The 26375-nt window shown below is 41.4% G+C and overlaps 1 protein-coding gene across 1 annotated transcript in view; it reads right to left on the bottom strand.

The window, feature by feature from the left end:
* The window catches only part of EYA2 (EYA transcriptional coactivator and phosphatase 2), a 55694-nt gene that overhangs the window by 17490 nt on the left and 11829 nt on the right, over positions 1-26375 (bottom strand). Inside the window, exons 5-8 of the mRNA XM_010161541.1 lie at positions 15337-15404; positions 13227-13404; positions 10866-10993; positions 10283-10366 (exon numbers count right to left, since the gene is read on the bottom strand). Of these exons, the coding sequence (XP_010159843.1) occupies positions 10283-10366; positions 10866-10993; positions 13227-13404; positions 15337-15404 (458 nt within the window). The remainder of the gene's footprint in view (positions 1-10282; positions 10367-10865; positions 10994-13226; positions 13405-15336; positions 15405-26375) is intronic.

The raw sequence follows: 26375 nt of genomic DNA, 5'->3' as shown, positions 1-26375 counted from the left end.
TCAGCAGGGCAAGGTGATAGTTGCCACATTCATACTGATGATGATAGCACACCCTTCCATAGCAAAAGTGCACCCTGGAGCCCTGGGAACAAGCTTCCTGGGTAACAGACGTAGCTGATGTTTTCTGATGCATATGAAGCCCAAGGAAGAATAGACCACAGACAACTTGAAATCAAATCTCCTCCAGGAACCACTTTTTACAGTGAAAACAGATTAATCTAAAAACTCAACCCTGAGTGATTGTTTAGTAACATTAGAAGAGCGAGGTCCTACCCCCTCTGCTAATCTACGAGTCATGCTTTCACAAACAAGGACAATGAGAGGCAGGGATAGAAAACAGGCAATAAACTCCTTTTGTAAATAAAACCTGTATCCCTATATGCCTCACCTCTGCCACGCACCACTGTTGGAGCTTCCTTCAAGGCTGAAATTAAACAGTCCCACAAACTACTTTTGGTACTTCCCTCTGGTGCTCGGCCATGACAGCCCGGGCCCTCCTGACCCTCCACCACACCGCTTGAATGGGCTGCTTCATGGGCTGGGGGCAATAAGCACAAGGGCAGCAGTGGTCATTTTGAAGTGTTTGTTCTCAAAGATATTCCCTCTCCTCAATAGACCCTTCACTCCCGCTTTTAACCAACAGGAGCAGTAGTTTCACAGCTGCCTATTTCTGCTCAGTGCACATCTTCAGGGAACTGAGAGGTAAGAAGCCCCTATTCCCCACCACTCCTTCATCAACAATACAGGATCAAAACATACAAAGAGTAAGATAAGCCCTTTTTTAACATTCTGGATCACAAATGTTTGCCCTAAAGACCATCCTTGGACATGTCTCTTTGCCGCTTCTGTCAGAGCTGTGACTTTCAGGCAAGGCCTGATGGGCTATTGCCTACCGCTGGCAAGGGCCACACCTTGTGAGCAACATAATTTCCACTATAAATGAGGAACTGCCAACTCCCAGCTCCATATCTGCTTGTTTTGGCATAATTTTGCTGCCTGCTCAGCAGATAGTCCTACTAGAGAAAAACACGTGCAACAGAAGCCTGTGGAACATGCTGCAGAGGAAGACAAAAGTGTCCATTCACCAAGGGGAATGTTTTCTTTCACACCCCAATAGCATGAGCTGACACACTGGCTCTGAATGTTGCTTTTATGTTGGCTAGTTGCATGCACTGCTCCTAATCCTTGACCTAGTTATGTACATTTGAACTAAACGGGATGTTAAATTTACAATTTGAGTTCAGTTATGTCCTACCAGCTAATAACACCTTGCCTAAAATTAATTTGTTTGTTTTCATTTTGTCCCCTCATTTTGAGTCACAGGATGACAGAAGATGGCTAAAAGGAGCTTGTGGAACATCCTACAGTCTGGCCTCGCTTAAAGATGACCTCCACAAAAAATGGAGGTGAGCAACAAACAAGTATTTCCCTATCACAGCAGTGGGCCAAAGTGGGAAGTTCGGTCTGCTCACTCCATGTGGAACTCTGACCAGTGTGTATTTTCACAAAGCAAAGGGAATGCAGCATTTGTAGGCATGCCCAAGTTAGCTTTAAGCTTCCAAATTCGTGTACAAGTAGCTGTATGTCGCAGCCAGACCCTTTTTCGGGAGCTAACCTACACAGAAGCCTGCACTGCGGGTCTTCACTACGAAAGGTACTGGCATTACCGAAACAAAAGCCCATGAGCATTGCAGCCACACTTCAAGCTGCCCCGTCAGCACCCTCCCAAACGGCTCTGTATTAAAACCTTCTTACCGCTGCTCTCTTAAAACACTGAGATTGACTTTTCATAAACTGCTTATACTTGCCCTAGAGTATACATTAAAAAGACATGTATTTGTTAACACCTGCAGCTACTACTAATCCAGTTGGCTGGATGTCCACAGCCCGTGCTCCCCTCTTGTAGACTGTAATTTTGAAAGGAAGAGAGAAGCAGGCTTATCTCTGGCAATCTCTCAAGTGCAAGTCACTCTTGCCTCCAATCCTGGCTCCAAAGCCCATTTCAAGCTTCTGCCTTGCGGGTACCCTGTTCAGACTTGCAGGCCATTACCAAAGGGCCAAAGCTGGCTCCTTTGAGACGGATAACAAATCAGCTTGTTGTCTGACTCTGCTTCTATTTAGCAATGTGCCAATTAAGCCGACATTCAAAATCATTCTGACAAAGTCATTCTGAGTGTGGATCGTGGATTCCGACCCTGCCTCCCCCGCCCCGCTTTAAGAAAAACCAAAATAAAGCCCTAGTATTTAAAACTAATCAGTCTCTCTAAATCCCTGCCAAATACCTGTTTATGCCGTGAGCAAATCATTACTTTTCTACAAGGAAGAAAGTATTAATTAAGAGTATTCATCAGACTCCTATTCTATAGGGTTTATCTGCCACAGGTGTCAGCCAGAGGTGAGAGACGGATTAGTATACAATCAAGGGCTTTCTAAGTTAAATCTTCTTCTTGTGGTTAGCTGTTAATAATGAAGTTGTCACCAAAAGAAAAAATTTAATAGTTTTAATTGGGTTTAATTACTTGGAAACTCCTGGAAAATGGACCAGCTTGGTTGTAGTATAGAAATAATAATAATAAAAAAAAAGTAAAGATACAAATCCCTGTGCCACATGTTTGAACAAAAGGAGTCTGAAAGAATATTAATTCTTTGGTTGTAACATTTTATACCTTGATCAGAATTTGAGACATGAACAAGGCTTTACCATAAGAATGGGAAATTAACCATGTGCAGCAGTTCTAGTTCAAATAAGTCCCTGTCTTTTTGACAAAGAGAACCCATTTAGCTCTGTACTACACTTAAGCAATTTTATTTTTTTAATACATGCAGGCTACAGCTAGACCTGACTTCTCAGGACTTTTCAAGTGAGAGAGTGGGTATTTGTGAGAAAAGTTGTTTTAAGTAACCAAAGTAGCTCAGGAGCTGAAACCCATTTTCAGAAGAAGTGACTTATGTAAGTGACCACACTTCAAACTTCTTAAAAAAAGGATCGTCCTTTTTCAAATAGAATCACCCAGCTTTTCAGGCTCTAAACGTTCTTCCCCCCAAATGAAGACATATTGTTTTACCTCAACATTGATATAGTCAGGTTTATTAGACAATCTACCAAATTTAAATAAATAGAATCATAGAATGGTTTGGGTTGGAAGGGACCTTAAAGATCATCCAGTTCCAACCCCCCTGCCATGGGCAGGGACACCTTCCACTAGACCAGGTTGCTCCAAGCCTCATCCAGCCTGGCCTTGGACACTTCCAGGGATGAGGCATCCACAGCTTCCCTGGGCAACCTGTTCCAGTGTCTCACCACCCTCTCTGGGAAGAATTTCTTCCTGATATCTAATCTAAACCTCCCCACTTTCAATTTAAACCCGTTACCCCCTGTCCTGTCACTACAGACCCTTGTACAAAGTCCCCCCCAGCTCCCTTGTAGCCCCTTCAGGTACTGGAAGGTGCAATAAGGTCTCCCCGGAGCCTTCTCTTCTCCAGGCTGAACAAGCCCAACTCTCTCAGCCTTTCATCATAGCAGAGGTGCTCCAGCCCTCTGAGCATCTTCGTGGCCTCCTCTGGACTCACTCCAACCGGTAGATATGACAGTATCGTATCTACAGTTTTTACAGGGTGACCTTGTGAAAAGTCTGTGCTAGATGGGGAACAAATACAATTTAATCCCTGTCTAGCACATACTTTTTCATATCCACTCTTACTGTGACTTTGGAGGTACTTCCAAAGTATTCTTTATTATTTACTGAAGGAGTCTCTTTTTACTGGCATGTATCTGTTCAGAAATGGTTTGGGACTACATCTTGGAAATGGGCATGTAAGTCACTAAATCCTCACATTCAAGAGCACACAGAGTTTGAAAAGGCTCTCCTCCCTCTCTGAATGAGCTATGCTTAGGGACAGTAGTAATGACTACACTAATTTATCATGTGTCTGAACCCATGAGTTCTGAAATGGATTACAGTCCTGTGGGAATACTGTACTTAAACACAGGTTAAAAGTTGGGCCATGATGCTTGAGAACAAATGGAAATAATTTTTAGTTAGTAATACAAAAGGTTCATGACCAAAAATCTACAAATAATTTCTTTTTACCATACAGGGCATAAATGTCAAAAGGAGGAGTGGAAGTTAAACCAAATATGTCTTCATTCCCTTCCCCTCATCACAGGAAAATCACTGTATTTCTGGATGTAAGCCCTCAACAGTTCTGTGAAAAATACAAAACTCCTGGGAAGCTGGATGGAAACACATCACGGTGTGTAATGCTCAGCACAACTGCCTATTTTGCAGATTCAACTTCCTACCCAACTTACATCCCCTTGTTTTTTTTAAACTTTTTTCCACTTAAAATTGAGTCGCTATTCAGCGATATTGGAAAGCAGGCTCCCTTTACTCATGCTTGTTTGACAACCCAGCATTGTTTCTGCTATATAATTTATTTCAAAAATAATCCTTTAATACTTCCAAATGCCACGTGCAGTTTTGCTTAGAAAACCCTCTGCTCACCTAAGCTCTAGTACAGGAGGTTACATCTACAGGAGCTCAGAGCATCTCCCGTGCCCACCATCTATGCTGTTGCTGCTGCTGCTTCTCATCAGCCAGTACAGATGATAAACACAGATGTTTGCTCCCGAAATACGCATTTGAAATAATCAAATGGCTGGAATTATTTACTCCCTTCTCTCCAGTAATGAACTAATAATTGATATAGCAGCATGTCTAAAGTAACAGACTTTTTTATTACCTGCAGTGATTGAATGCTTTTTTAATTTAACTTAAAAAGGCATTAAATACAAGGTTTAGCCTCCAGTGGGTAAAAAAATCTCCAACTTCCTCAGAAAATCCTTTCCAAATTGTATTCATCTTGACTTAATCCATGATCTACCGAGTGAATTAGGCTCTATTTGTTTTGAAAATCTATTTTATGGAGTTCCAAGGACTGTGTTTTCCTTAGGAAGGGCTTATTCTGCCTTTCTGTCCAGGATGCCTGCTAGCAGCCCTCAGCATAGGCCTCTGCAGGTTTTTAACGTCCCAAAGTGCCCCACACATATGACTAACAAAATGTAAATAAACACAGCTGAGCCAGTAAGAAATTGGAAGGTTTTCTCATTAAAGAAATAAAATAAACAGATGTCCTTAAGCACTTTGGCTCATGTTTGTCAAAGGAATGGAAAACTCTCAGATGTTTGAACAGCAGTAGTGATATAAGGCCACATCTCAAGCGAGGGAAGAAGAAAAAAAGCGATGCCATGGCACTTAGAATTAACTAATAGTTCTCAAGGGAGGGCGCTTTTGATTTGAACCTTAGCAACTTCTACAAATAGTTTTTAACAGCCGAGCAATAAAATGGGGTTTTATTCCTTCTCAGTTTGTAAAGTAGTAAAGGACAGATTCGGCCATTAGAGGCATGAATCACCATCAGATTTGATTAAATCCCTATGGTGTCTCAATCAGGTCCTGGCTTCAGGGCCCTGCGAGAGAACAAAACAGGGAAAAGCACAAACTACTTGAAGTATTCAGTGAAAGCATGAAAAAAACCCCCACCAAAAAAAAAGGCAGCCTTAGGGTTTTACAAGGATCTTGACTAGAGCCAAGCAGGAACTTTTCAATGACTTTTTCTTTTTTTAATTGGAAATTATAATTTACTTAAAGAAAAACTTTTTGTAAGAACTTGTAACTGCCAGTGAAAGTTTTGTGGAATAAGGTCTCTTAGATCCACATCATTTCTGGTGAGGACAGGACAGTCCAGTTTACCGACAGCCAACATACAGCAGCTATGACATTTACTTGAAATGCTAGAAAATCACGTTAAGTCCTGCCCTCAACTGGGCCAAGCAGCAACTTTAGGTACTCTGTCCAAAAGGTCTTGAGGCCCTGCTATCGTTGGAGGACCCTCCCCTAGTCCTTCGGATACTTGTGCCACTGCAAGTCCCTCATGAGTGGAAACTTGAGTGCACGCCCTGTCTCTGTCTCACTGGTACCTGTCTGTTTACACCTTGGATAAATCTCATGTTGCCACTTCTGAAATGCAAAAGCAACAAAAAAAATGGCTATCATAGGAAAAAAGCCTCTACGTCAACAAAGGAACTACAAGGCAAAGTGCAAAGCCCCACTGAAAGCAGCCAGCGTGGCCACTCCAGGCAAAGTGACCCCACAGGGGCTCACAGGGACGCAGTGTAGTACAGACAATCTAAACACCCTTCAGTTGAGGTTAACTAAAATCTAGAACATGACTTTGCATGACTCTGTTTTAAAACTGGGAAATAATGTGCTTTATTATTTTTTGCAGTATGTTTTCCTTAATTCAAGCCAATTCAAGATGCTGAACAATCTCAGAAATTGCAATGCATCTTACTGGGAACTTTATAGATTGTAACTCCCAGGTATCAGCAGCTGTTGTCAAAGTACTGATGAAGATCTGACACAATTCAAGAATTTAGACTATCCTGTCTATTCAGTTCTTTAAGTCAGTGCTAAAATAAAATCCTTTCCATTTGGTTCCAGGATTTCGGAGTAACTTGCATGTAAAGACAAATTTTAACCCCAGATTTTACTTTACTCACAATTCATTTTAACACTAAAATCCCAGGGAGTGTACCCACACAGTACAGGACTACACATCTGTGAACAGTACAAAATAAAAAGGCATTAGCTTCACGTATACCCCTCAGCTAGGGAAAACTACACTCAATGTCCCCTTTTTTCTTGCTACTAGTTCTTTGAAAAGCATGAGAATGAATCCGCAATAGAATACCTAAATTTCTCAGACTGAAAGATACGCAGAAATTTTATTTTAATGCTTTGACAACACAGATTATAGAACAATCTTGCAAGTATCTCAGCTAGGAAAAGGGGAATAGAGTCATGATTTTTTTTGGCATGGTAGCACATGCAACCTATTTTTATTGTGTCTGAATCAATACCACCAAAAGTGTCTCTCTGTACTGTACCGAGCTGCTTCAAACAAACGGCCAAAGCCCCGTGACTTCTACCCAGCTGGTGAAACCCCAGCAGCGCTGTCAGGGATTCTGACCCATTGTCCCCATCACGTTTAGTCGGTGACTCGGCGGGCAGACCTCTGCAGACACAGCAAAGACTGCAGCCATCTTCCTGCTGCACAGGAGCTCTATTAGACATGCCTGAAGGGATTGAAAGGGCTGGGTAGACAGTATATTAAGCTGTAATGATGGTCTACATCTGCTGTGGTCTCTAGGCACATGGTAAATATTCTGCACCCATACAGTGATCAGAAGCCTGCAGAACAGGTTTCTAAACCCTCCTGAACATAATAACCAGGGCTAACTGGCTCTGGAACTTTCTTTTTTCCTTTTCTTTGTCAGAGGGCCTCCTGCTGAGAAACAGAAGGGTGGAGAGATTTCCTGGGGTTTGAGAGCTTTGCTGCCTGATCACTTAGACCGTGACTCCCTGTGTTTGTGCAGGTATGCATCCAGTCAGCCATGGGCAAGGAAGCAAAAGGAGATGGGAATTTGCAGGCCACTCTGACTGCCACTATAAAGGTTATACTGCAGTGACCGTATGGGAAAGACATTAAGACCAAATGTCTGATGACTCTGTAATCCATGGGATAGAGCAAAGCATGTGGGCAGAGGGGGCAAAAAAAAGGAGCAACCTAGGCTGGGCCATTCATTCAAGCTTCGAGCTTGAGTAAATTTTGTGTTTTAACTGCTATTAATGCTGCTGAGCTAATTATTTTCTAAACCCCTGAGATGAACTGTTCATGCTCTGAGGAGCCTACATCTATGTGCAGGACCAGGGAGGCTTCCCTCAGAAACCAAACAATGAGAATTTTCACATGAAATCATATTCAGAAAACATACATTGAACATTAATGATTAATAATATGACAATTGATAATCCTTTTACTGAATTATTCCTTTTTTTTTTTACCCCAAATCAGATTTTTTTGGACAGCTCCCTATTGCTGCCATCACCAAGGAAGCGATAACACACAGAACCATTTCAGATTCTGTAGCTAAAGAATACAGGAGTTTAGACCCAAATCTCCTGAAGGCTGATACTCCTCCTCCCCTCTTCCCAGAAAAATCACCCAGAAAGAGGTGTTATTCTTCATCTTGAACAACTTTATAGGCTAATTCTTTGATAGGCTGAACAGCAGTGCTACCAGTGCAACAGACAGGATGATACTGGGACTTTAAGGTTGGTCAGGAGAATGGTGATGATCATATAAACTCACACTTTTTCTGGAGGAAGATGTACAAAACCAAGACTTCCATGTGTGAGATTTAATTCAAAGCATGTGCATCTCTAATGCTTGATCTTCGGATCAAGCCATTAGCGTGTAATACTTTTATAACACAACCATTTCCCTTATAGGAAAGCCCTGAGGAATTTAATACTGATGAAACAAATGAAGAACTATGAAAAAATCCTTCTAGAGAAAGAGCTGCTTATAACTTAACAGAAAAGGTGACATTCATTCAAAAAATAATCCTGTCTGTATAGTTTTTTACATTTGTATAAAGGTAACAGCCAAAAGAAGTTTGTTGTTCACCTTTTTTGTCATTTTTTAAAAGTACATGACAAAAATAAATGTAAAGGCCCTCCAAAGCAGACAATCGCCTGAGTTTCTGTTTTCCTGTTTTCCTCTCTTCCTAGTCCCTTTTGTAGGCTGCTGCTCACGAGTGCCCTGTCTTGGCCTAACTCTGCTCTCATGGCCAAGGGGATCAGCTTGGGCACTGGTGAGTTCTTCTGAAAAACCCTTTCTGGCTCCACTCCCTGACCCCACTTCAACCCCACAGGAGCTGCTCTAGAAACGGCAGCTTCTGCCTTTACGGCAGCCCATCACCAAGAACTCACAGGTTCTACAGTGGCAGGGCTTCTCACTACCACAGGTCCATCACACCCCTTGGTCCATCCCCATCTGCCCACACACAGCAGATCCCAACCCTACACCCTTCAAACTTATGTAGGAGACAGCAGATGAAGGCATCTGCTTCAGAGGTCTTATGCTAGGACAAAGTCAGCCCATTAAGGGAATTCTCCACATGCATGCTGCAGCCCCTACCACATAGGGGATCTATGCAGCCTAAGTTTATGTTTCCTGATCCTGTCTAATTCTTTCTATTTTTTGTAGGCAGTAGGTTTGAGCTTGCACATGTATACCTCAGGCTGCCTCGTTCATTATGTTCCCTGGGAAAAGTAACCGCTCCAATTACCTTGTACAACATGGGTCCGAATAAATCCCTGCTTGGAAACATGTGCTCGGTTTTCAGAGGGTGCTGTTAGAAGTGTTAGCAGCATTCCAAGTGCTGCAGTAGACTTCCACACCACAAACACCATTTTATATCCTTTACAACTGTGCACATCTAACGGCGAACAATAAATCTATCTTACTAATTACACATTCAGCTTGTTATAACCATCGTAAAACAAGTACAGCTGGTAAAGCCATGAAATGATGTCAAATCATATTTTTGCTTTCTAGAGAGAAGCAGGTTATTTTCCAGTCTCCTTATGAAGCTGACTGTTCAAAGCCATGTGTGGAAACAGCTGCCAACTAGGTCATCCACCTTTAATTAGGCAATGATATTGTCTTTTTTCCTACACATTTAAAAGTGTTTGACATTCTGTAATTCAAAGTGACTTAAGTGTTTATCATAAAAATCTGCCTTAGGAAGAAATCAAAGCACATGGTACTAAACCCAAGAGCCAGTGTTTTCTCCCTAGCAGCCAAGTTCAGTCTGCTCAGCCACAGAGAGAGTTACCAAGGAAAAAGTTATGGCCTGCATTTCAAATGGAGTATCTAAACTATGCATAGCTAAAGATGCGGTTCCTACACCCCCTAAAAAACATGTGCTTCAGTAGCCATACGGGATGAAGACCCAGTGTTCTTCATGGCAACCTAGACAACACAAAACCTCTCTTAAAAAGTTGTCTGAGATTCCTAAGAAAACACTGGTCTAACAGAAAATGTGTTAGCTCATTCAGACTAGAGTTAATGCTGTCTGGCTGCTTGATAGGCTCTTTCTTCAGGAGACAGACACTGAAAATACATCCCCATATCCTATCTAGCAGCAGCTGAACAATTCAAGCTTTAGAAAAACAAGGGGCTACTTGCAACAAGAAAGAGAGGTAAATTAAATTTTCACATGTTAGGAGGAAATACCACAGGACACAGTTACACAAATGTGTCTGAATAAAATCAGCAGCATCTGTTTGAAAAGCTGTCTCATTAGCTGCCCCCACAGTTCCCGATGCAATTTGGCTGGACAAGCAGTAATGCTAAAAAAATTAAATTTTACCTTCCCGTATCTGGATGCAAAGGTTCCCGTGAGTAAGGAGTGAAAAATAATTATCGTCTCATCCAAATCCCACACAAACACACGCTGTGATGACAGACGGAGCGGAAAAAAGAAATACAGTTACATATTAAGCAATTGCAAGAATTTGTTCAGTCAGGAAATATGTCCTGTCAGACTAGAGCTTTGTAAGATCTCAAACCCATTTGGAGCACTGACTGTAGATGCTTTGTGAAAGCAGACAAAATGAAACATCAGTTATTTTGGAACTGCGTGTGTGCTGGTCATCCTGAGAGTCTGCTTTCCTAACAAACACAGAAATTCCCTATTGCATGTCAAGTCAGGGTAACAAAACAACAGACTTATAAAAAGGCCAAAGGAAGAAAAAATACACATATGAAGAATAGTTTGAGATGCTGATAATATAGAAATTGAGCAATTATTTTGACTCCTCTTGTCTGTGGGCTCCAGTTATATCACTGATTTCATTCTGGCTGTTACAGCTCACTAGCCTCATGGTGGGATTTGCTAATAGATGCAAGTGTTTGTCTTTGCTGGATTTGCTAAGGGAATATAAATGAATTACCTCAATCTCACTGTCAGCAGTAGGGGAAGGGTCGTTGCTTCTTTTTGACCGGGCTCGTACCTTGCCATCCGACCCTCTGTGATGTCTGTCTGTTTCTACATCTTTTGCTGCTGTTGTTGAATATTCCCCTATTATGAAACAAGAAATTCAACTGTAAACTTAAATTTTGCACTGTATCATTATAATCAAAGAATGAAACCTTTTAAAGGAGAGCACCAGAAACATTGTGAAAACACCATCAGAAAATCTTACTCTTTTCATGTCAACTGTTAGAAGAATAACATTGACATTGTTAGAAAACTGACATGGTTAGAAAAATAACATGTAACTCCTAAGATTTGTTACAATTTCAAAAGTTACAAAGACTGTATATATAACATTTTAAAACAGACGTGTCATTTCAAAAACCTAGTCACCTTTTTCATTGAAAAAAGCTTGCTTTTTGAATTTTACACCCCCTGCTTTTTAAGAGAGAAATTAGAAAGGCAATGGAAAAGGAAACCAAGACTAAATCAACTTCTGGAAAAAAAGTCTTTTTTTTTTATTTCATGACTGATCATGAATAAAAATATACTTTCAACATCATCTTTTATTTAAAAATATAAAACTAGCCTGTTAGGCCATATTCCATTTCACAGAGGATAGTATTTTAGAAATAACTGAGAAGGGACAGTCAAAGGTGAACTTCCCACATAAAGTATCTGTTTTGATTGGCTCGCGTTTCATAAAACTGTCCGGATTTCACTTACCTTACATTACAAATCCTGTTCAAACATATTTTTCTTTTCACCTTGCTAAGCTGTGGCCTCTCCACCTTCCTAGAATAACCATCTGCTCCTTCAGAGAAGCTTGGATTGTGCCTAACAAGCCTTTCTGAAATCACCCCTTCTCAAAAAAGGCTGAGATAAGATCTAAGGAACAGAAAATCCTCCGACTGCTTTTAGAGCACTCTGTGATCACTTCTTTTTAAAAAGCAATATTAGTTTATTTTTCTTTCAGAGCAACCACAGATGTTAAGATCTGTGTCGCAAGTCAGCAGATCTACAATGGGCGTATACTGTCATCATCCACAAACTGCATGGCATTTCATAGAGACGTTATTGCATGCCAATGAAAACTTTAGTAGGGAGTGATATCTGAAGATTGTACTCAAATAGTAACATTGGAGGATCATAATCAATCAGTAATTTCATAAACCATTTAAGCTTTGAGACTTTAAAAATTAAGTACTCAAAGAAAGGACACAAATTTTGAAGCCTTTTTGTGGGCAATTAATCTTGAACTTTCAACTTAGACAGTTTGTGTTGATTTTGTTGAGAGGGACATTCTCTTGATGTACTCATTGATGAATGCATATATTACATGTTGTTGTAAGAGGTGGACATAAACCTTGACAGAGATGTGGGCTAGAAAGTCACCAGTCAGGAAACCCCGGGGCTTTTCAGGGCACGACTGTTTGTTTTGAACTCATTGCAACCCACGTTAGCCCCTCAGTACTGATCTGGGTTTTATATGTAACTGTTTTACCTTCCTGTACTACCTTTAGTAGAATAAACCTTGCATATTCATGAAATGTGAATGGTTTTAGAAAGCTTGAATCATAGAATCATAGAACGGTTTGGGTTTGAAGGGACCTTAAAGACCATCCAGTTCCAACCCCCCTGCCATGGGCAGGGACACCTTCCACTAGACCAGGTTGCTCCAAGCCTCATCCAGCCTGGCCTTGAACACTTCAAGGGATGGGGCATCCACAGCTTCTCTGGGCAACCTGTTCCAGTGCCTCCCCACCCTCTCTGGGAAGAATTTCTTCCTGACATCTAATCTAAGCCTCCCCGCTTTCAATTTAAACCCGTTACCCCTTGTCCTGTCACTACAGGCCCTTGTAAAAAGTCTTCCCCAGCTTCCCTGTAGCCCCTTCAGGTACTGGAAGGTGCTATAAGGGCTCCCTGGAGCCTTCTCTTCTCCAGGCTGCACAAGCCCAACTCTCTCAGCCTGTCCCCATAGCCGAGGGGCTCCAGCCCTCTGAGCATCTTTGTGGCCTCCTCTGGACTCACTCCAACCGGTCGATATCCTTCTGATGTTGAGGGCTCCACAGCTGGACGCAGCATTCCAGGTGGGGGCTCACCAGAGAAGAGTACAGGGGCAGAATCCCCTCCCTCGACCTGCTGGCCACACTCCTGATGCAGCCCAGGATACCTCTTCTCAAAACCTGATGTTGCACCATGTAGGCAGAACTGGCTAGGAAATCTGACTTATCCTTGCAAAAATCTGTATTTAAAACATTCTAACAACATGATTATAGTTTTTTATGTCTACAGGTGGCTATGACTGTCAAACTGGAAACAGAAGACATGCACCTACCAGACAGCGATTCTGTGCTCTGACTGGTGATATTGTGAGAAGACTCCTGCAGAGAGTAAGTGGAGGTTGGGATGGCTGAGGGGCTGATGCTGTTCGCAGACACATATGGAGAGTTGTAGGAGGAGCTGTAATACTGTGAGTACTGGCTTTGAGGAAAGCTTGGATACGATGAATATTCCTTTGAGGAAAAAAGAAACATCTAACTTTTGTGTATCTGGTTTTATCTTATAAATGAGCCAGGTTATCTACACATGAAGCAAGTCATGGCTCAGGAGTATTTTACTGAAGAACCATGTTTCATTCACTTACGAAAGCACATTTCTGCTTCTCCCAAATACAGTCCTATTTTATTAGGATCAACTCATCAACAAGAGGTCAGAAATCAGGTGAATTCTGCTTTTTCTACAGGATTTTAGTTATTAGTGCTGACACATTTTGTATTAGAGAGTTCAGCAATTTCAGCAATAAGGCGGCCATAATAGAACACAGTCTCTGCAAACAACAAAATACCTGAGGAATTAGAACAGAATGAATAACTGGGTGAGGGTAGGAGCAAAACAGGCTGCATTTTCCCATGATCAGCAACATCCTCTGATCAGCTGTTAGAATAGGTTACAAAAATCAAGGGAAAAAAAGTAACAATGTTTTGCAGAAACGGTCACAGTTGAGAATGTCCAACTATCAGCAAGAACTAAATGCCTGAGTGATCTTCCCTACAGAAAAACTAACTGAAAATACAAGGTGTAAGTGACCTCAGAGACCTGAGGTATCATGCTTTGTTTTGATTTTAAGGCTCCTAAACAAACTTCATACCATTATTTCCTTTTTTTTTTTTCTTTTTTAAGTGAGAAGCAAGACACTGGAATAGATTAGAAAATTTTTCTCTGTACAATTAAAACATAGAAGGTTTTATTTGTTTCTTTTTGTCTTAATTGCAACTCCTGCTCTTGTCCACCTATTTGTTTTTTCAGACAGAGAACTGTCTTCATGCTCTAGGGATTCTCTTTCAGCAAAAGGTTTTTATTTCCTCAGAAATGCTAATTAGTCTCTGGTATTAAATAAAATTAAATAATAAATAGTCTTCAGAAAGACTAACAGCACTTTCCCCCTTAACTGCTTACATCTTTGTCTGTGACACAGCTATTTAATTAACTCTCAGTCACCAGGGAGCTCTCAGGAACAAAGACTCAAGTTGTCATAATACAAATTAAACCGAAAAAGAAATGAAAGAATTTCATTGTTTACTCTTAAAGAATATCACAAAATAATGAAGACAGCCTAATTCTTTTTCCCCTTTTTAGGTAGCCTCCATACTTCAACCAAATGCACTTCTGTCAGCACTTACTGACCACATTTTTAGCCAAAACTGTAGTAATAAAGAAATTCTCCACTGTTGTCATTAAAAACACAAGTCAACAATCACCTTACAAACAAGGAATTGAAATTATTGGCCAATCAAAACACATTTTCCAGGACAGTATACTCATTTGTTTAGTCCAATCATGAAGAGCCATTTGCCACTGAAAAACATGTGTCTTGTGTATATATGCATGCTGTTTATTTATACACACACATTTATCAAGGTATCTGAAGCATGAAGCCCACAGACAGGTGTATTCTCAAAGAAGGAAGCGCACAGACAGCTCAGATGGCTCAATATTCATCAGGGCCTGCCAACATCTCTTTCAAATTGTTCATATTTATTACACAGTGCCAAGACAGCAGATGACAGGATCCCAGAAGCAGACCGCTCTGTAGAGGATGGAAAACATATCTGAAAGTTGTAAGATGGCAGAGGAATGATGAAACTCTTGGCACTGCTACAAGCACCACAGCAGAGACTGTGGGGGCATCCCCCTCCTGCAAGGCATCCCCCTCCTGCATCCCCCTCTGTGCAAGCCTGTGTATCCATACATGTATCTTAAAATTAATGATACCTAGAAATCCAGCAAATGGACAGGCCAAAGGAGCAGAGCAAAATGGTGCTCAGAAAACACATGGCAGTAACTTCCTTGTATGCGTACATATGTAAATAATCTCTGTGATATACCAATCTTTCAAGTTTTCAGAGTAAGTGACAAGGTTGCCAATAGTAAATGCTGAACTGTACCTGATGCACAGCACTGAATCCTGCAGAATTTGTCAGGCCATTGGCTCCCTGGTAAATCCCTGTTGTGCCTAGGGGAAAGAATATCACATTGATAAAACACACCAGCAATCAAAATAACAGGATATACTAATATAACTAATTTTCAACAGGAAGCAAAGTACCTGCTCACTAGAAAGCAGTGTATCACAAATCTTGAAAAATACAGGCTGTGAAGATTTAGGGCTATGACTGAGGTCTGCTTACTGAAAGGCATTCAAAGGCAACCATCACACACACTAAACCAAACACTTATGGAGCTGGAAAGCAAGAATTCAACCCAAATTTAAAATTCAGTTATTTCTTTTTCCAATAAGTAATGGAAGAGTATTTTTTTATCATCTTCTCCTGTAGGAAAACCCTTCAGATTCCATTTTTTTCTTTCATGCACAGCTATGTCCTGGGTACCTGGGAATTTTTAGAAGACTTTGAGCATTTGCTCCCTGGCACTGATAGGCCAAACAAAAACAGTATTGCTGAGATTTCAGGACAGCAGGGAGCAAAGACATTGCTTCATCCTGGGATATTAGGAAGAAGTAGGATGGACAGATGAGTTTTACATCATCCTGTCCCACATGAAGCAGCTGATGTCCAGCCAGACCTCCTTGGCTGGAGAAAACATTACCATAAAAATTTTATGGGTGAAGAAGTAGAAGTCCAGAAAAGATCTACAGGGACAGTCCTCCTTTGACTCCCACCAGGAAAGTGGTAGGAGAGCTGCAAACTTCCCATCCCCTGGATCCTGCAACCCTGGCAAGTTCTAGGCTTGATTTAACTCCATGTTTTCCATTTCAAAATTTCCCATTTCACATGGGTGGAGAACTTCCTCTTGAGTTTATGCGGTTTGAAGAGAATCTATACCAAAAGTCTTTTTCCGGTGTTTTGCAACAGTGCTTGCTCCAAGGGTTGGCTGTTCTTGTACAGGAGCAAAAGCTGGACTACGCCATATTCCAGCACTCAGACCCACTACTTCCACAAGGAAAGAGGTATGATTTTGGTGCTACATGGACACAGCGGGCTCTTGTCTGGGCTTCATTTTGTCAACTCGATGTCCCATCAAATGGAGCCCCAACCAGGTACTTGGCCTTTTTTCCTTATCTGGTTTCCTACCACGTGAATGATTTTGAGCAGCGCTGTTTTAACCATATGACTCTCTGCACGTCTTCACGTGGCAACCTTTCTCCAAAGATCCGTTTGCTTGTTTTTATTTTAAGACACCAGATTAGCTAGGGAATGGACAGCTGAACAAACTCCACTTTGCCAAGGGCAGCTACGAAGCACACACACTGAGAAATAAATCTCAAGCCAAAAAGAAACAAGAGGAAGGACTCTGCCCTCCAGAACTAATTTGCTGCCACATGTAGTCTTTAAAAAGAAAAAGGCAGAGAGGGGGAAAGAGGGAGCAGGTGACTGCCAGATACCTGGAGGCCTGGGTTTCCCAAGCCCCCTGCATATGCTGGCTGGTGAGCTAAGCCTGTGCAGGTGGGTTCGGGTGATCCCCCCTCCTGGCAATCACCCCTCTGGGGCAACTCTGGGTGGATCAGTATCCAATCTCTCCTCCTCCCCAAAACCCATATGAGGAGACTGCCCAGAGCAGCATCCCAAAGGCAGCATCACATTCAGCTATTGGTATTTCCCCACCTTCTGCCCATACCAGGCTTTACTCTTCCGCAGAGTTTTTCAGAAAGTCATGAGTATGCAGCAGGATGAATATATTCCTGTGGTAGCTAAGCATTTCTCACCACTGTGAAGGGGAGTAACAGAGCCCCAATGCTTACAGGCAAAAACAACTTTCACAGAACACAAAACAGCTCTTGTACACCAGAGCTCAAAACAATACAGGGGGGAATTTTTGATCTTCCTAAACTGTCATTTAGAAACAATCCATCATCCTTTATTAAAGCTGTCAAGAGAGGGATGAGTTACCTCGAGGGACTCACGCTTTATGTGTAAATTGTGATGAGAACATGTTTATTGCTGTGCTACCTGCACATGATACCATAGCTTCCCGGTTTCCAAACAGAGAATTACAAAACGAAGGAGAGAGATGCACCGTTGGAATGAACTTACTCTGAACTTTGCACCAGCTCTGCAAAGTGTGTCCGTGCACACACAGAGCAGGTATGTGAGCAGGAAGAAGAGCGTAGAAACATAGGAATGAGAGGATGGGAACGACTCATGCTCCATCGCTTCCCACACTACACTGACTAGACCTTATATGGTGCATCTTACACTGGGGTTTTGTAGAATATATTTTTACCGGTTTCAGCTGAGCTACCCCAGGTCCAAGTTCAGGCATCCCTACAGCCTGCTGCAGTCTGGCTCCTGCTGCCCAGGGGATTTTCGACAGGAAGGACTGTGGTGCAGAGACAGAAAAGAGACTTCCTGATTTTTTACCCGCATATTTATATACTTCCAAAAGTGCTTAAGACTGGTACTTCTTATAACCTGAAGTTTATCGCACCTGGGAAGAGATTTTCGCAACTCTCGTTTTTCACTTATTCTGGCCCTGTCATTGTATCCTGACCAAGTAGGAGTATCCTTTGAGCATAGTTTGTCTGAACTGAGATCAAACACAGCTCTCTGCCCCTGCAGCCTTGCGTTCAGAGAATGCAACCCACCACATCCCCGCCCCCTCCTCCCCGGGGTATACCTTGAGAGCTGCTAAGCTCACCATCTCTTGGCAGCTCAGTATTGTTATACGCAGAATAGTTACAGATAAGGATACTTGAGACAACCAAACAACTTAAGCTAGTAAAAAATTCAGAATTTCTTCCCAGCTGAACAAGGATGAAAAGAATAAAAAATAATTAAAAAAAAAAAACAAACCACCACAAAACCCCCAAAACCCCAATTATCTGCATGGAAAAGAAAGTTTTTTGAAGATTCAGGTTCAGAAATATTTCAGCATCAATCTTTGTCTTGGGGACTAGAGCTGTCTCATGGGGACTACTAGGGTCCCCACTCAGTCCCTGTTCCACTTTGCGGGCTACACTGGAGAGACCACGTTTTCAATGATGTGCAGTCAGTTCAAGTGGAAGGAAAACAAATGAGTCCTGCAGGCAATGAAGACAAGGATAAACCCTTTCTCCTCATGAACCGAGAATGAGGCCTGCTAGTTTCTGTGAGCAGCCTCATAGAATTCAGCCATTTAGAACACGTCAGAACTGCCCCCAAATATTTGCATTGTCTCCCTAAGATGTTGATAAGAAATAAACATTTCCATAATAAAATGAATTCTGCCACTGCAATTTCAGTTTTGCATCAGTAAATTTTACACTCAAGAAACACTGGAAAATTATCACCAGACCTTGCATGCTGGCATTATCAATTTATCCATACTCCCCACGTAACCGTTTTTTTCAAATGCATCCCCAGGTAATAGCACTTCCTGTAATACTCAGAGATAGATGGGACATTAGAAAGCGGTGCTTATGTGCAATGGGGCACACCTAGGAAGCCTCTTGGTAAGCAATGTACGTGAATGCCTGGCCCCCTTCCATTTCTGCGTGGATACTGCCCATCTCCACAGGACTTTTGCTTTCATATATATTGGCTTTTCCCCCTGACCTCTGAAGACAGTGCACCATCTCAAACTGCAGCTGATCTTGCATTTGCAATACTGCAGATGTGTGAGCGAGGGATTTGTTTCTATCTATTTTGGTAGCTCAATGTCAAGTAATTGCATTCAAAGTCCTACTTGCAAATCAGAAACAAGCCTAGGATCTCTCCCTTTGGATCTTCTCCATATGGAATATGGTTCACATCTGTGTTCAATCAAACCAGTTGCTAAATGTCACAATGCCCTCATTCACAGGTAGCTTAAAGAACATTTAGCTGGTAATAAAACAATCTGGACTCGAGTAGAATAGCTCTTCAGATGTATGGCACTGTAAATGTTCCTGTAAAGTATGTATATCACAAACACACTTGCATGAAAAGACATTGCATAAAAGGCGTGCATATGCCGTCCACATTCAGTGCCACGGCTTCCCCTTGATAAGTAGATGTGGCCCTTCTCTATATGAGTGTCCGAGGGCAACATGCATAGAGAAACTCTTTGTTAGCTGATTGATGGTATATTCCCATTCTCACACAGATGGATTTCATTTGCTATTTTCCCCTGATTCCCTTTTTAATTCAAGTATTTTAAAATCTATGCCATGGTCAATGATAATTTCAATGGTGTGTGATCTCGACTGTGCTCCTACAAAAACTTTCCTGCCAGCTTCTCTTTCCTCTCGATTTCTCCCTCTCTGTCTTTCAGTCACTGCAATAACAGGCTACATTTCTTCCCTTCCTTTCCAGGTAAGAGCAAGTAAAGAAAATAAGGGAATATTCATGGTTATTTTCAGTATCTTCAGAACTAAGCTCTGGCATTGTTAAAAAAGTTTTCTTTCAGCTTACGAATACACAGTAAGACATAGGAATATTGCTGTAGTGGGGAGATGTGATTACAGAGACAGGATGGGCCTGTGGTATAGTTCAGATCAACACCACAGCAAGCTTTGGGAAGCAGGTTTGTGTCCTTGCATTTCACAGGTCAGAGAGGTGTTGACATCAGGGAGGTGTTGTCCAAGTCTCCTGTACTGCTCAAATAGCATAAGCTGCTATATTTAATCAAACAGATGGTTTGCCCTTCCAGTATTTAATGAAATACTCAACAGCCAAAGGAAGAGTTGGCCAGGCTCAACACAGGTGGGCAGCAGGGCATTTATCACAGCCCTCTGGGTAGCCAGCAGCAATCCTGAGTCCATGAACACTCAAAAGATGGACCACTGGACAGAGAGGGTGACCACGGGCACTTCTAAATATGCTTGAAATAGAATAACGAAGCTTAGACCCAAATGTTTCCTCTAACATGTAGATGAATTGCACAGTGGTTCCAGGGAAAGTTCTCTCAAAGGATTATTTGATCACTTAGCATTAATAAAATAAATGCCTACAGGGTTCAGCTGAATTGCATGGTATTTTACAAGCTTGCATATAATGGCTTGTGTATTCTTACATCAGCAAGCTGTTTTCCTACAGGAAACAATGTTGACTGTGAGTGATGCAAGGAAAGGCCCTAGTCTAACTCCCAGCAGAGCGTGCATTACTCTGTGCTATGAAGAACATCTGGCTGAAGACTTGCATGGTCATTCAGAAAGGTTCTTTGCAGTGCTTTAGCTCTCTGACAAGCTAATGTTTCCTGCAGTAAATATTGCCTTCTCCAAGCTGCTACTTTTTTAGTGAGAGGTTAAGCACTCATCAAAATTACCTCCCACCAGCTATACTCCAGTGCCTTGTAAGGTTCCAAATCCTACAACATCTGCCTGCGTTTATTGGGCAAGAAAACTCATAAAACCTTGCATGGCTGTCAGCTGTGGAGGTATTTCAAGACTATCTGACCTGTTAAAGGAGAAGAAAAACTCAACCCATATGTACTTTGCAGCATAGTGCTCAACTGTTTGTCATTAGGCATAATGAACCCTTCCCCAAAAACAGACTTGTATTTCTGTCTGGAAGGGCTCAGACAGTATAGGGAAGAGCACACTATATTAACCTAGATGAAAAGCATGATTCTACAATGTTACAGCACTCAACATCAGCAGCGTCTATTAAAGAACATTGCTCCCAGAAGCACATGAACACCTCCTGCAGATAATGCTCTCAGATATGTAACCCATTTAAAATATGTCCATTTGTCTCCCGCTACAGTCCTATTCAGTCCTGCTAGCCTGACCAGGTGTTTGAGGGCACTTTCGATGGTGATATAAACCACGTTTCAAGGTACAGTTTTTCTGAGTCCAAGCTCTTCCCCTGCTGCCTGCTTCTGGGAGTACTCAACCCACAGAGCCTCAAAGAGCTTTAATAAGTGATGACCGGAGCAGTTTTAAGGGCCTGGCTTTTACCATCCTTTTGAGCCCGGTCACCTGTACAGCTCAATCCAGCTCAACAATGGTGTTGAAAGTGCTGGGATGGTTTATACTTACTCTCAGGATTTGAAGCATGGGAAAGCAATTAGATTTTATTATATTTTGAGAAAGTGTTCCTTTTAACCACTCCTATCAAATCATGCTGCAGCTATAGAAGGAAACCACACTGGATTGTCTTGAAAAACAAATCACAAGGAAATGTTTTGGGCCAAAAAGTGAACATCCTTACAGCAATGATGTAGACTGGTTTTGTGCAATCCCTTGTTGAAAAAAACAACAAGCAAAACTAACTTTATTTGGGTGATGCCACGGACACCAAATATTTAAGATTCCTCCAGCTGCAGTTTCATCCTGGACACAATCCTCCACTGACAGATAACAAGGCATGGTAAAGGAAAGCTGGATTTGCCACCTCCTGTGCTGTTTAGTGGCTACGAGATTCCAGTTCCCAGGTCAGCATTAAAATACAACTAGCCCTATAACATCTGCTGTCATGTAATTGAGGATAAAAATCTGGCCTGTGAGCACAGACACATATTTAGCAATTCCCTTCATCTTGGGCAAGATGAATACTAAATGCCAACAGAAAAGATCGAGTTGGGCAGTGTGTCTCCACTCTTTGTCCCACTACTTAGGGTCATGGTAACTCTCAACCGAACACTCCAGAGCCAGGAATTTGCCCCATGGATTTTCTAGCCCCTCTATGTGTTCCTTCAGTACTGCAGTGCCTCCAGGAAAAAATCCAACAGTGGCCAACAGTGGACACTCAGAGAAAAGCGTAAGAACCAGGACAAAAGCAGACTGATCTTTGCCCTGGTATTGCCTTGTTAGTCTCAATTAATCTGCCAGTTACAGATTTTCTAAGCCAAGTTTATATCCTCTTTATCTTTAATAACTGTCAATGCACTCTTCTTCAGAAAGTGCAGGTATTGTCATAGTTCTGGAGGTCACAGTACTGCAGTGCAGGAGTTTCAGTGTTTAAACCCTGCCAATATAAAGTGCATCCAAATTACATATAAAAAAGCCCATGCAAGAGTGTTATCCAATGCTGGCAGAGCAGATAAGAAACTCCTGAGCTGCACAGCCTGTGCTGACTGAAGCAGGGTCAGACCTTTGTTCACACTCTTTGACCGTAGGGCTGCATTCTATTTTTTCCACCAGAGCATTACCTCATACAGTGTCTGGAAATGAGATACAAGAGGAAGCAGCACCAATACTGCACCAGCATCATGAATCTGATTTGTCCTAACTTTCAAGGGCTTGACTATGCAGGTATGATGTTTCTTGATGTAGATTTTTATATGTAATTTTACACTAGCTCTTCTATTGCCTTCTAGGTATGTTCAAGAAAACATTACTAGGTACATCAAATCAATTATTCAGTGAAGCTTCTATAACATTTTAGCATATTCTATGCCAACTGCACTATAAGCTGAATAATAAAGGCCAAGTTCATAATTTCCCAAGCTGCCACCATCCTATGCTTTATTTTTTTTAACATCCTACCAAAGTGATCAAAATAAAATCCACAAACAGAAGTCTGACATCCAAGCACTTCTGTGACTGTTTCCCATGCTGAGTTTGCCCATTAACCCATGTTCTGAGTATTCCATCTGACCTCCACAAATGCTCCCAAGACAGTCAAGCAGCAGGTTAGGGAAATGTCACCCCTTGCTTCTCCATTGGCTCCCACTTGCTCATCGTAGTGCACAAAAACTGTATTTTCTTTATCCAGTCCCTTCACTTCTGCCTCCTTACCTTATTGCTTCTCATTCACAACTGTCATGCCTGTTTCCATCCCCCTGATGCCATCCTCTGCCAGCCTGATGACAGACAGTGAAACAGAATTCTCAAGCTTCCTCCCACACTGCTCTTCACACTGAGGAAAGAATTCCTCCTTACTATTTGCAAAACTAATGTTTCAAAATATTCATTTGATGCAATTCATCCAAAACTTCTGACACTGGGTAGAAGGCCAAGATGCCCAAGTTACTGCTTCCAATGTAGATTAGTATTATTACTCTTTTTTTATACTTTTCCTAACTCTTTATCTACCCTAATCCATGAGCAAGGCTCACAGTTGCAGCAATGATGTACCAACACATCACTGGGCAGCACTCGTACATTTTGTTTCCGTGTGAACACCCAGACAGCCAGCTGGGCTCTATGGATATCAAGTCTCATCTTTTGTATAGGACAACCACAGAATTTTATCCAACACTTCCTGCAGTGAAACAATGACTTGTCTTACACTCAAACATATCCTTCTAAAACTATCTGTCATAGTTCTTAAGCTCAGAGATTTGGACAGGCACTCTGAAATGTAGGAAACAAGCAAGAAGAATGAAGCCTCATGAAGGGCAAGCCAGCTCATCACAGCTGGCTACAGGCAGAGCCCTCCTCCACACATTTCCCTAGCAAAAGCTCCTCTCGAGCACCTCAGCAGGCACGAGATACCTCCAAAGTAAACGCTCTGTCCCACAGAAGATTCCTGGTTTTGGCTGTACCACCATCACCTCTACAGTTAATATCATTTTGCCATGACTTCTGAGTTTCCATGGGTGCTATTCAGCCGTGAGAACCTGTGCCCCCACACAAGCCTTACCACAAACCTTGGTGTTCCTCTGGGACAAAGACATGGACAACAAACCCCTGATGAGCCCGGACACAGCAGAAGTTACAGATGAGTTGTCAGACCATTTCTCTCCTGCAAACATACATTTGCTCTCCTAGCTTCAAGACCATCCAGCCTGGTGTCTACTCTTTCCAAGAGCATATCCTCTTCCCTCCTTGGTTAATTATGACCAAGGAATGAGTTCTGAATGGAACCTCAAAAAGCAGTGAATGAGAGAAAAGTTAGAGCAGGGCTTTCTCCTTGAGTAGCACAGATCCTAGCAAATTACAGTGTATCACTGTCAACACCTTTGCCTCTCCCCTCTCCTGTCAGCTCGTTTTAAAACAAAGTAAATGTAGCGTGGTCAGCCCCGGTGTTTAAAAATCTTTGAAAGGGAGACTGTGCTGTTATTCTGAGGAACCTTGTATTTACACTGTAAAAAGTGAGGTCTGACCCCTCCTGAAGAGATTTTTTTCCGAGTGGAGCACAGCTTTACTGCTACACTTTTAGACTGCAACTAATGCAAACCAGCTGTGAAGCAGAAGCTTTTGAAAGCGACTACTCATTTTCTACCGAGTTTTTAATTTTATTAATCCAAGGCTTCTGAGCGACTGTTTGCTGAGAAGCAGCTCTCACTCTCCTTTATTTTCTGGGACTTCAGATGGATTCACTATCTGTATGCCGAAGCGTGATACACATTTATCAAGTGTAGATTGAAATTTCCCCTTCTCACACATTTCATCACTAAGTACTTAGAGAATCAAGCTTAAAATTAAACATGCCACTTCCTTTGCAAAATTCATGCATGCAGAGCTAACCATTCATGCCAAATAGATATTTATGGGGTCATATTGAGTATGTAGCACAGAAACTGGCACGCAATTAGAAGAAATTCAGGCACCTCTTAGAAAAAAATTTGTCTAGATTATCAGGGTTTTAACAAGAGCCAAAATGTTTCCAGCATAAGAAAACATTTCAATTGATTAAATATTCAGATTTTACTTGGTCTGAGGCCAGGAGAACAATTCATAAGCAATTTATTCCACAAACATAAGCAACATATATAATTAATCCATTTCAAATCAGCGTTGCACAAAAGAAATGCTGCTTTCTATTCATTCATTATTTGACAGCTGATCAGAATGGGCTCTACAAAGAAAACAAATGCTCAGCAGTAGCAAAGAATTTCACTGCGTAGGTCTTTGGCCCTAAATTTATGTCTGTACTGAACTCAATACTGCTTTGCAATTCCCTGGCAAAGGAAAGTTATCCCAGTTACATAACTGAATTTTCCTTTGTAATGTAAAAAGTATTTTGTGGGTAGATGGATTTGGATATTAAAAAAAAAAAAAGTGGTCAAATCTTTTCCTGCCCAATGACAGTAACAACAGTTTTAACTGTTGTGCAACTTCATAGTTTCATACCAGCTGTCATTTTAGCAATAATAACTGAAGAGCAAGGCATTGTCTAGGAATTAATGACAAGCTGAGAAGAGATGGCCTGATGTGCAATAAGGGGGTAACACATGCTCATGCGACCACAGGAAATGCTCTATAAGCTGGCTGCTATTGCTTTCCGAGTAGCTGATGGTTTTCTATGTTAGCTAATGTGCTGGCACAGTTTTCTCTTTGTATTTTACATAGTCCATTAAATTATAAGTTTCTTATATTCCAAAGATTTCTCCCCCACTCTCAGCAGCAACAAGCAGTTTCCTCATTTGCCAGTTAAGACGGTAGGCTCTCTGGGGCAAAAGCTGAATATAATCTTTGTGTCTTACATATCATTGAATAATAATTTTACCAAAAGTCGGAGCAAATCGCTGAACTGCTAAATTGCCAGAAAACGTAAACTTAGAAAAACATGTGCTAAAAAGCACAATATACTTCTAATAACTAGCCTAAGGTGTTTGGGGATTTGGTGCTGTAATTGTACACTTACATGGGGATTCGTTAAGAAGGGTCGTAGACCTTGAAGCAATATTTATTTACCAACATTACAAATTTATCACTTTATAGACAAAAATCTAACACAAGCTGTTACCTCCTCTTCCAATTCATGACTCTCAAAAATGAGCGTCATCTCCAGACTGGTGACATGCATATTCCAAATATCTTCATTATGAGACAAAATAATTTTGTAACTACATTAATGACATGAAACACACTTTACATAGCACCGGTTAAAAGGAGGAAAAAAAAAAGTCACTCCTACAGAGAAAATAAGTGAATACCAGATTTCAGTCTATTTGATTGTTACTCAAAGTCTGATGATATACTATCATTCACTGTTACATGGCAATTAAAATCATTATTTCAATCTACAGTACCTTCATGATACAGTTTCATGTCATTCTTATGAGCTATGGAACTTGCCAATCTCATCTTTTATATTTATGTATGTGTGTGACATATTGCATTAGCTATTTGGCTTATAAACTCTTCCACGTCTAATTTATTTTCATGCTAGGGAAA

This window comes from Eurypyga helias, unplaced genomic scaffold (assembly GCF_000690775.1).
Source record: "Eurypyga helias isolate BGI_N326 unplaced genomic scaffold, ASM69077v1 scaffold15201, whole genome shotgun sequence".
Taxonomy (NCBI): Eukaryota; Metazoa; Chordata; class Aves; order Eurypygiformes; family Eurypygidae; genus Eurypyga; species Eurypyga helias.
Note: the sequence above shows the minus strand (reverse complement) of the source record. Positions and strands in the feature narration are given on the sequence as shown.